Source organism: Geotrypetes seraphini, chromosome 3 (assembly GCF_902459505.1).
Source record: "Geotrypetes seraphini chromosome 3, aGeoSer1.1, whole genome shotgun sequence".
Lineage (NCBI taxonomy): Eukaryota > Metazoa > Chordata > Amphibia > Gymnophiona > Dermophiidae > Geotrypetes > Geotrypetes seraphini.
In genome coordinates this window covers 198,178,269-198,189,415 of record NC_047086.1, presented here as the reverse complement: position 1 = coordinate 198,189,415, position 11,147 = coordinate 198,178,269, and the positions used below count along the sequence as shown (strand labels likewise).

At 41.1% G+C, this 11,147-nt stretch overlaps 1 protein-coding gene across 1 annotated transcript; it reads right to left on the bottom strand.

Moving 5' to 3' along the window:
* Positions 1-4,658: 4,658 nt before the first annotated feature.
* On the bottom strand, positions 4,659-10,742 carry LOC117356646 (keratin, type II cytoskeletal 5-like). Its single transcript, XM_033936152.1, has 9 exons — positions 10,016-10,742; positions 9,275-9,495; positions 8,613-8,673; positions 8,337-8,432; positions 7,532-7,696; positions 6,719-6,844; positions 6,377-6,597; positions 5,925-5,959; positions 4,659-5,746 (listed from the first exon to the last, which is right to left on the bottom strand). Exons 1-9 carry the CDS (start codon positions 10,646-10,648, stop codon positions 5,409-5,411), a joined length of 1,896 nt encoding a protein of 631 aa, XP_033792043.1. The 5' UTR covers positions 10,649-10,742; the 3' UTR covers positions 4,659-5,408.
* Positions 10,743-11,147: the final 405 nt, after the last annotated feature.

Here is an 11,147-nt window from a genome sequence, read left to right as displayed (position 1 = left end):
ATAGATGAGAGCGTAACGCGATTACTTGCTTCTCTCACTAATGCCTCTAGCTTTTCCCCATTTATCAATATCTCCTGGACAACTGGAGTCTTCTTCTATCCCAGCAGAGTCAGGGGGCCTTGTTCAGTCTGACTCATGTCCCTTTCACAACCAAAGCACTGGGATACTCCCAGACTCTTGAGCAAGATACAACATCTTATCTGAAGTCCTCCATATTGTTCCCCGTTGTGTCTGCCATGTGTCTCGCCATAGCGCTTTCCCTCCTGTGGCCAGCACTGCCGCTCAACCTGGGCCTCTCTCTAGGGTGCAGCCTCAGTCTTCTCAGGGTCTCCTGGATCCAGTAGTTTTCTGGCCGGCTCCCTTGCTGCAGTCGTCTGCAGGTGGCGGTGGCTCCTCGCGTGCGATTCACAGCTGATTCGGAAGCCTTCTCTCTGACGTCATGACGTCAGAGGGAAAGCTTCTGACACAGCCACAGATTGTGCACAAGGAGCCGACACCGCCCAAGGACAACTGCACAATGGAGCAGGCCAGAAAACTACCCGCCGGAGGGAGAGAGAAGCTGGGCCGCACAAAATTCCTTGTTGGGCCGCAGGTTGGACACCCCTGCTGTATACAATGAAACCCAGATCATTTGGTTTAATTGGGGTGATTTGGGTTATTCTTCCCAATGTCCATTACTTTGCATTTGTCCATATTAAATTTCAGCTGCAACTTGGACACCCAGTTTTTCAATTTTCTAAGGTCTGCCTGCAATTTTTCACATATTGTGATCTGAAGAATAACAGCTTAGTACTAATACTGTTTCAAAGAAGAAAATTAGTTTAGTGATAAGTAGGCAGTTGAAAACCAAGTTAATGTCACATTATAGGATAAAAATTAAGAAGTAAGAATGTCAAAAACTAGAAGCAGTGTTGAAGCATGGCTGCTAGGGAAGGGCTCTGATTAACTGTCCAGTTCATATCTTCCAACCAATGGAATAATGATATTACACTTCTCCCTCCGTATTTGCTGTGATAGGGGGATTAACAGAACCGCAAATACAGAAAAACTGCAAATAACTTTTTCATATGTTATTCGCTGTTTTCTATTAAAAACCATCGTGAATATAGTGAAACTGTGAATAACACGGTGGGAGACCTGGTCTGTTCCTGAAGGAAAGGCAAAACATGGTGAAGAAAGTGCTGGGAATCAGCGATTTTCTCTGTAAACGCTTGGAATCGGTGATTTCTCTATGCAAGCTGATGTAATATGGGGGGGAGGAGCCAGCAAGCTAAAAACCATGAATAATCGAAACCGCAAATACGAAGAGAGAAGTGTAGTTACCAGTCATCACTGTACATTGAACAATGCATAATAAATCATTAGGCCAACAAGCCTTTCTTTAGCTGTAAGTAACACAGTGCAGGGCATTTTTGATAGGACGTCTTAAGTCTAAGTTTGGATGTTTTGGGAAATCCAGTAGAGAAAATGTCCATTCTCAAAACAGCAAGATATCTACCTTTTTTTTCCCAAATGACCTAAGTATACATTTTGCTCCTTAGTACATCTTTTTTGGCCATTCTCGAATATAAATACATCCACATGAAAAATGCACAAAAGAAAGTTTTTCAGACCTCATAGCAGCCAGCATTCTTATCAAACTTCACAAAGGACTGAGCACAGCAGAAGGGCGCTCTAGGGGGTACTACAGTGACTGTCACAGTTCAAAGTACCAGGCACACATCAGTATAAACTGCTTACATTTTATGGTGAGCCCTCCAAAACCCATCCAAAACTTAGCATACGCACCTGTACACCACAGTAGCCCTTATGTCTGCAGGTGTCATCTTAATGTAGGTACAATAGGCTTTGGAGGGCTCACCATACAATAGAAGTATGATATGGTGACATCTGTACCTGGAACTTTTAATGTGAAATTCACCGCAGTAACCCTTAGAGTACCCCTCTGCTTTCTGGGCTCAAATGTCTGTGTTAACATCTGAAACTGCTTGGGATGAGAACTTTTAAGCACCCCCTCCTATTCAGGCTAGAATGTACTGTTTTTAACATCTATGGGTGGTGGGAGGGGGGTCAGTGATCACTGGGGGAGTAAGGGGGATCATACCCTAATTCCTCCAGTGGTCAAATGGTCAGTTTTGGTATCTTTTTAGCAATTAGATGCTTTTAAAACAGGTCTAGATCCAAACATCTAAAAAAACAGCCCAGGACCTTTGTTAAAGGTTTGATTATGCCTGATGAGTGTCCAAGTCCTAAGCCCACCCTAAGCTTTCCCAAAACATGCCTCCTTAAGATATGGATGCACTGGAGACAAAACAACCAGAAAGACGTCTAGAAAGTCTGTATTGAAAATGCCTGCTTGGACATTTTGACTACTAAGACGTCCAAGTGCTGGTTTACGCTGTGTTTTGGATGTCTATCTTTTTTGAAAATGAGCCCCAGTATGTATTTTAATTTCTTTCCATGTGCATTTGCTCACAATTTGGGTTTAGATGGAAAATTAATATAAATTCTGTACTTATATTTTATGTATTAAAATAAAAATCATTGAGTGACCACTAAGGGCTCCTTTTACAAAGGCGTGTTAGTGGTTTTGGTGTGCACGCTAGCCGCTACCGCCTCCTCTTGAGCAGGTGGTAGTTTTTCAGGTAGCGCTAATACGGTGTGTGCGCTAAAAATGCTAGCGCACCTTTGTAAAAGGAACCCTAAGGCATATAATCACCAAAGGCATATAATCTGACAACAGCGGCCAGACATAGATCAAAAATAGACTTGTGGAGGTCAAATCCTATGAACTTCATCTTTTTTTTTTTTTTGACTACCCTATTGCTTCTTTAAGAAAATTCAGCAAGTCTCTGGTGCTGTAGGGTCTTCATGCCACTCTAAAGGTATTGTAGTGCTGTTGCCATTGTTATAAATGAGTGCCATTAGAAGTTTAAAAATATCTGGATTTAGCTCACAGCTTTCCAATAGAAGTAGATCTCAGAAAAAGCATGAAGGTGGAGGGGCATAATCGAAAGGAACGTCTAAGTCCATTTTCGTCCAAGTCCCAAATCGTCCAAAGTAAAAAACAGCGTAGGACACATTTTCGAAAAATACTTCCAAATTTTTTTTGTTTCGAAAATTGGCTAACTATACATCCTGCTGATCTGATCATCCAAGCCACTAAATCGTCCATCTTTATACCACATTTTCATCCAACTTTTCATCCAAATCAAAAACGCCTGGAACAAGCCCTGTTAGACGTGGGAGGGGTCTGCAAAGTGATGGGCTGAACACCCAGACATGGCACCTAAATAGTGGGGTGCCTTACAGGGCACTGCTGTGAACTTCACAAAAAGGGTGCCATGTCTTCTCCTCACTACAGCTCCCTTATAGGTCATGGTGAGCCCACAAACCACCTCCAGAATCCCCTAGACCCATTTATTTACCACCCCAATAGCCCTTATGGTTGCAGGAGCCACTTATATGCCAGTAAAAAAAGATTTTGGGGGTGTATAGCAGAATGCACATGTTTCAGTATCAATGCAGTGATTACAAGGGCTTATGGGCATGGGTCCTCCTCTCTATGGGTTCCTAATCCACCCCATGACAGCTTAAGACACCTCTGTGCAGCATGACTAGGCTTTCCTATGCCAGGCTGCTAGGTGATGGTGTTCTGGAGGCACAATTTTCAAGTTGTGATTAATATTTTTATGGGGGGTGTCAGTAATCATTGGGGTAGTGGGGGGGGGTCTGTATTATGTGTTTGCAGTGCTTATCTTGTCACTTTAGATGGGTTTTTCTGACTTAAACCATGTCCAAGTTCCGTTGATCCTGTGCTGTATAACTTTCGGTTATACATGCAGTATGACTAAGTCTAAGCCTGCCCACATCCCGCCCAAATCCCACCCTCAACACTCCTCCTATAATACCCCATTTAACTATGGTCATTCAGCAGCACTATGAAGGCCTAGGTCGTTTAGAAATATGTCCAAAACCTGTTTCTAATATCGGCTCTTGGACGTATTTTGACAATGTTCATCCAAGTGCCGACTTACGCCGGTTTTTGAACATTTTTCTCTTTTGATTATGAGCCCCTTATTGTTTTGCTCAGCCTTTTGCAGGATAGATAGTTCAATTTGTTTTAGTGAGATATTTATTTTATTTGTTATATGATTGTTTTCATTATTTATGTTTGTTTTAACCATTTATTAATCTTATTTTAATATGTAGTGTGTTCTTTTTCATACTAAGGATTAGGGCAATATAAATGTTGTAACAAAGGCAATAGACCATCAGTGGGTTTTGAACCCTAGTTTCCACAGCTCTAACCACTAGACTTCTCCTCCTCTCCAGCTTTATTGAATGTGATAGAAAACCCCACTGTTGTAGTACCAAGTTGCATGCCTGATTGACTTTCATGGGAAGGAATGAAATAAATCATTTGGTATGTGAAAACAAAGCAGATGAGTGAGTGGACTGAAAATGGTTAAAATGCACAATCCTAGTGATGCCACTCTTGTTTTCAATGTGTTCTTTTCTTAAATCGCTCTGTCACTTATGTATGGCAGCATCTTTTGACTCTGTGCTATCTAAAATGTTCTTCCTTTAATACTACATTTGCATAACATGCACGGGAACTGATTGCTTATTTTTCAAAGAAACACAATGCCACAATATGAATTTCACATGCAGTTTAATGGAAGATGCGCAACAAAAGAACCAACACTCCACAGGGATTTTATGTACAGCGTTATACCAGCAAACATTTCCTTTCCTGGACTTTCAAAAACAAGTAGGATTTCATATGTTTAACTTTCGTGTGAGTAGAAGACAGTGGGATGGAATGAAATGACCATATTTTGAACATGAAGTACATTCAAAAAGAACTGAAGAACTAGGTTGGTGCTCTAAATTCTGTTTTACAAAAACACAGCAACTCTCCTCTAAAAAAATGTTTTAGTAACACTTGCTAAACCTTTTTTAAAACTCCCAGCCATTTGAACATAGTTTCAAATATTTGGAAGCAAACACTTGGTGGGTGTTGTCAATGCAAAGGAACCCAGAGGAAAGTGTGGAAAAACAGGAGGCAGATCTACCTTAGTAACCTCCAGTGGGCTGTCTATTGAATGTTGTGGGGTATTGGCATTGGGAGGCCTGGAAAGAATTAGGTCTCAGCCTCTCACACCCTACGTTATTTCACAGCACAGATTATTTCTCATGATCTTTCCCTCAAGGTTAGTGTTGTGACATTCGTCAATCCCTTGTTTTACAGGCTAACAGGAAGAGGAAATATAAGTGGTTGAGCTTCTTTTGAAAAGAGAGGTGAGAAAGAGCTTCAAGAGACAGGACAAGACAGCACTGATGATGTCAGAGGTTAGTAAAGCATTCATCTCATTCAAACACAGGCAACACTTTATTTAATAGGATTATTTCTTTGTGGAAGATGAGGAGGAGTAACTAGCTCCTTGGCTATATACTCTACTTGATGATGCTTGTCCTCCAAAGGTACTGCTTCCTCCTCCATAATTGCCACTTCCTCCTCCTCCATAACTGCCACTTCCTCCTCCATAACTGCCACTTCCTCCTCCATAACTGCCACTTCCTCCTCCTCCATAACTGCTACTTCCTCCTCCACCTCCTACGAACATGCCGCCTCCTCCTCCTCCAATCATGCCGCCTCCTCCTCCTCCCATCATGGCAGTTCCTCCTCCCATCATGCCACCGCTTCCTCCTGCTAAAAGCGAACTGCTTCCACTGACCACCGCTGCAAAGTTTTAAAAAAAAAAAAGCATAGAATGAGCTCTGCTCCAACTTCCAGCCATGCACCCTATTTTCATAAAACATCTCTAGACAGAGGGTGGAAGACATTTCTTTTGAATTCCATAACGTATGAAATAAATATTGTCTGAAAAAAACCACAAGTGAAGGCATGTAATACTTACAGACGCTCACATTGGTGAGAATTTCTCCACACATCCTGCAACAGAAACAAACAAGTCACATTGGTAGATCTTAATATCAGGCAGCTCTCTAACTTTACAGTTTAGCAGTTTCAGAGTCATGACTTTTCAGGGACCTCAGCCTGTTCTACTTTCCAATATATTAAACTGCACTCTTGGAGTACTTTACTACTAAATGAAGGGGAAAAAAAGGGAAACTTCGTAATACTTCCTTGAGCAAGCTTGTATTCCAACAGGTTTTACCCCCACTGTCTCCACTAGGAGACAGTTTCAAGCTTTCATCACTTTATTTGTAGAAATGAATCCTTAAGTCTACCCTCCTCCATCTCTGCTTGAATTTACAGGGATTTTCAATTTTATCATCATGTAATCCTATTCATTTTGATACCGGGTTAAAGGTTATCCCATCACATTATACTCTATAGTTTACAAACCTCTTTTCCTCTAATTCCAGTATTTTTTTGTAAACGGCAATTTCAGTATCCAGGGCCAGCTTCTTGCTCAGTGCATCGCTGAACTCCTTCTGGTGGTGGGCCAAGTCTTCCTTAGCCTTCTGAAGGGCAGCCTGCAGATCAGCCAGTTTTTTCCTAGCATCGTTCAGGGCAGCTTCCCCTTTTTTCTCGGACTCGGCCAATGCAGTTTTGAGTGTCTCGATCTTTAAAAAAATTATAAATTTCTAATCATATGGATTTTTATATGCTTTTTTATGACAATATGCAAGAAATTCAAGAGAGAAAGGAAGGGAGATGACATCTGGGAAATACGATAACCCCTACCTGTTTCTTCAGTTTTTCAATCTCAGCCTTCACCCTCTGCATATTGCGGTTCATTTCTGAAATCTCATTCTTGGAAGATTTCAGATGCTCTCCATGCTGGCCAGCTGCATCCTGCAATTGTTTGAACTGAGAAACACAAAACAAAAATATTACACAAATGTTGCAGTCAACAGGGGAAAACAATACAGCATACAACTTCTTGCAAAATTGTGAATTGCCACCAGAGTTAAACTTGTGAAAAGTAGCACTTATATATCCTCTTTTTCTTGGTATAATTGATTGACGTAAAAAAAAAAAAAATCTTTTCAATTCATGGATACAAAAAGTAATAGCAGCTGAAAACCAAAGGCCATTTTCTCATATAGTCCAGCCTAATGGTTAGGCAAGTACCATTACCCTCATTTATAGAAAATGGAAAATTAAAGTATTGCTGGTTAGGAGAAAATCTTGGACCAGATTATACATTACTGTTTATAACTCAAAAATGTCTTCATTGCCTGGTTGTTTCTCTTCTAAGAAGATTTAGCATCATTATTCAACTGTATCTTCTAAGCAGCTAAATATCAAATGTCGGAGTGCAGCTCTGCCTCATTTCTGGGATGGTGTCTTTGGTTCTGCAGTGTAAGCCAAACTTAACCGGACTTACCAGTCTTTCAGATTTCTTTGATGTGTCAGGTTCTCCCCAGCTGTTCCTGACATGTTCAGAGAACTAATTTGTGTGCATTACTTTAAACTGATATGTTTTCTATAGCACAGTACTAGGCCCTTGGGTGATATATGTATGCAGCTTGCTCTGGCATCCTAATCGCTCACCTTGTTATCATATTTAGCCTTCATGTTTTCGCTGTTCAAGGCAGCAATCATATCATACTGTCCTTTCACATCCGCGATGATATCGTCCAGGTCCAGGTTTCGGTTATTGTTCATAGACAGGATGACCGAGGTGTCTGACATTGATCCGCCAGCTTCCTGTGATGTCTGTATGAGACATAGTTCTCAAGTCACTGAAATTGTTTAACATACCCTTTTCTCTCCAACTTCTTCAATAACAAACCAAAAACTCAGTGCAAGAAACTCATTTCCATTAAGATCTTTCAACAGTTGAAACATGTTCTACATAAAAATGATTCTAAAATAAACAAATGGTAAGTCCAAAACATGATATTCAAGAGTTGCAGGTAGATGCTATTTTTTGAGCGGCAGTTGACCTCTGAACCTTCCTGTAGTATTGAACTTGGATTAATGGGCCAGTCTAACATGGACTGGACAAATTCCCCATCAGAAAAGCCAGAGAATTTGCCCAAAGAAAGGTTTTGGTGGTAAGGCTTAGGCTACAAATGCTTATACAAGGTCTACACCATTCTATGGGTTACCATATGACGCCATAAAATGGAGAACGGATTGAGACATCCAGGTTTTACTTCCATTGAAAGCAATGGCAGTAAAACTCAGATGTCTCAATCCGTCCTTCTTTTTCTGGAACCATACACCATTCCTGACTGTTTAATGCTGGCAGCCACTGCCAATATACAATTCTTCCAAAATCATTTTTAAAGGTGAAAGTGCTCTAGTTCCTTGTGGAGAATAGTTGAAGTGAATGTGTCAGAAGGACAATTACCATTTGATAGAGGTGGCTCAGGAATTCAATGTCATCCTCATAACCTTTGCACTTGCTCTCCAACTCTACTTTCTTCATGTATAATAAATCCACGTCCTGAAAAAAAAAGAAATGTTTTCAGCATAAAGATGTCAATTCAGTTCAGTGTGTTGATTCAGAAAAGTAGGAACGTCTGTTTTGAATCAAGCAGTGCAATTAAGGTAGTGTGGGAAGAATTCATATTTATTTTGCTGTATGATACGAGTAGTCTGAAAGAAAATTATTTGTATCACTCACCGTCTTGAGAACCACAAAGTCATTTTCTGCGGCTGTACGCTTGTTGATTTCATCTTCATACCTGTTTGGATTAAGATGAGATAATGTTCACTCCTCACTCCCAATACTAAACTACCTGTACTAACGCATAGCACGGGTTTTAGCGCCAGCAGCAACGGTAACTGCTCCAACGCTAAAACCCGCGCTACGCGTTAGTAGAGGGGGCAAGTGATGGTTCCCAATGTTTCCATCTGAGCCTTCAGAGCTGGCTTGCAATGCCTTAGCCTAAGACGTTAGACCTATAGCCTCCTCTAAAGCATATTGTTCATAGAATGTATCTCATCAAACATCCTGAGCAATTAACATAGTAAAGAAAAAACTGTTCCTCGCTCTCAAAGCCTGGTTGTATTTCCTAGTTAAATACAGAACATGATAAGCAAACAACAGAATGTGAGGCCTATTTTCATAAGGCAAATCTAAATGTGATTAGAGATGTCTATGTATTTTAAACTTTAATGTTTAAAAATAATAAGAATTATAGCTATTGCAAAATTCTATAATACACTGTTGCAGTCAGTGATAGACACACTGCCCCTAGCAGCTAGTGAACAGGGCATGATCACATGGCCGTAATTTGGGGTACCATATTGTACTTTTCCATTTTTAATTGAATTGCAACGTACAATTTCTTATTCTCTTCAACCTTCTTTTGCCAGGTCGTCAGTTCTGTTTCAAGTTGTCTTTTGTCACGTCCTATTCTGTCGATCTCCTTGTCCATGCTGCTAATATATTTTTGAAAGATGGGCTCGATATCGTCCTTTTTTGTGCCAGTTTTCTGATTGTATTTTTCTAACAACATCCACTTTGTCTCCAGCACTTTATTCTCTTGCTCGAGGAGTTGAACCTGCAATCCACCAGGTCACATATCAGTAGCAGTCCTGACAACAAAATGTACTCTTGGAACTGGAAAGTGAAAGACTGCCAGCCTTTAAAACATGCAAAGGTTATGGTAGTCGTAATAGTTCCAGAGAAATGCAAATTCTTTGCCTGTGGTTATACCTGTTATTAGACCAACACTCAAAAGAGTTATCCCAAGATGCTGTTGTACCTACTGGACCCCCCTAGACCCTGCATCTAACTGAAGATGGAAAACTCATGAGCATCATCTTTGGATACTTCTTGAGTGGGTCTAATAAAAGTAATCAGAGCCTGCAAAAATTCACTTTTAAGGACTGTGTATATCTCTTGTTTAGGTGATATATATGCTCAGTTGATTATTTGACTTTTTCCACTGCTCTGTGAGAAAAATATTCACAGATTGTATGTTCAATTCATCCCCTTAACAGTTTTAAACTGCAAGGCATAAATTTATTTTATGTAAAGAACACTCCAGCATTACAACAGTGATTATATTTGACTCTTACCTTGAGAAGATATTGAGCAAATTTGGTGTTCAGCGCCTTAATCTGCTCCTTCTCTTCTGTACGCAGTTTTGTGATGCTTGGATCGAAATCCAGATTCAGTGGTGTTAGGAGACTTTGATTGATGGTTACTTGCTGAATTCCACCGGGTGGACACACAGGAAAGCCAGGACCACCAGGAACTTGTCTCCCAGCACCTGGTGCTCCACCAGGAAAGCCTCCTACACCAAAGCCTGCGCCTGCACCAAAGCCTGCGCCTGCCATTCCGCCTGCACCTGCGCCTGCCATTCCGCCAAAGCCTGCGCCTCCGCCAAAGCCTGCGCCTCCGCCAAAGCCTGCGCCTCCACCAAAACCGGCACCTCCACCAGCCATTGCACCTCTAGAACTGCTTGAGCCTGTGCAGATGATAGTGCTTTTATTTCCACCTAAATTAAATATGCTTCTGCTGGACATGCCAGATCGAGAACTAGAACCAAAGCTGATTTTTCCCTTGCCGCCTCCTCCACCTCCACCTCCACCAGCAGAGCAAGCACTAAAGCCCTTGGCGCCTCCACCAACATGGCTTCTCATGCTTCCTCCAGCTACACTTCTACTACCAAATGTCTGTCTCCCCTGAATCTGACCCTGACTCATCATCTTTGCAGAAAGAGAAAATGAAAAGTGAAGAAGCTATTAGGAGAGCTGTGATAAAGGAGCAGATCAAAGCTTGAAGGAGACGGAACCCCTCTGATTTAAGAGCTACAGCTTTGCCCTTTTATCTGCTTGCTGATCTGGGCTTGGTCACCCAGAAGAAAAGGATCATCCAATTTACTGCAATCATGGGCTTGGCACGCCTGGCAGCAACTCATCCATCTCAATCTTCTTAACTAATCACACCTATGAATTTGAAATAAATAAGCTACTTTAAATATGGACTTCATTTTCATTTTGCATGAGTGCATGACTTTTAATGCAAATAATGGAAATTAATAACAACATTTTCAGGGGGTCATCATTTTTTGTGGCTGGTGAAGGAAAAGTGTCATCAAGTAAAGAGGGGCTCTGCAGGAGCTGTCAAAAGCAGGATGATGTAAGGTTTTTGTTTTTAATTCAGGTCTTTTAGAGCAGTATTCTTCAACCGCTGGTCCGCAGACCG

Bases quoted from the DNA above. Each gene is read 5' to 3' on its own strand.
- LOC117356646 (XM_033936152.1), bottom strand. From the start codon at position 10,648: ATGATGAGTCAGGGTCAGATTCAGGGGAGACAGACATTTGGTAGTAGA. The intron at 6,598-6,718 runs GTAGGGGTTATC...ATTTTTTTAAAG, and splicing joins TTGAAAAACTGAAGAAACAG to ATCGAGACACTCAAAACTGC. The intron at 5,747-5,924 runs GTAAGTATTACA...AAAACTTTGCAG, and splicing joins TCTCACCAATGTGAGCGTCT to CGGTGGTCAGTGGAAGCAGT.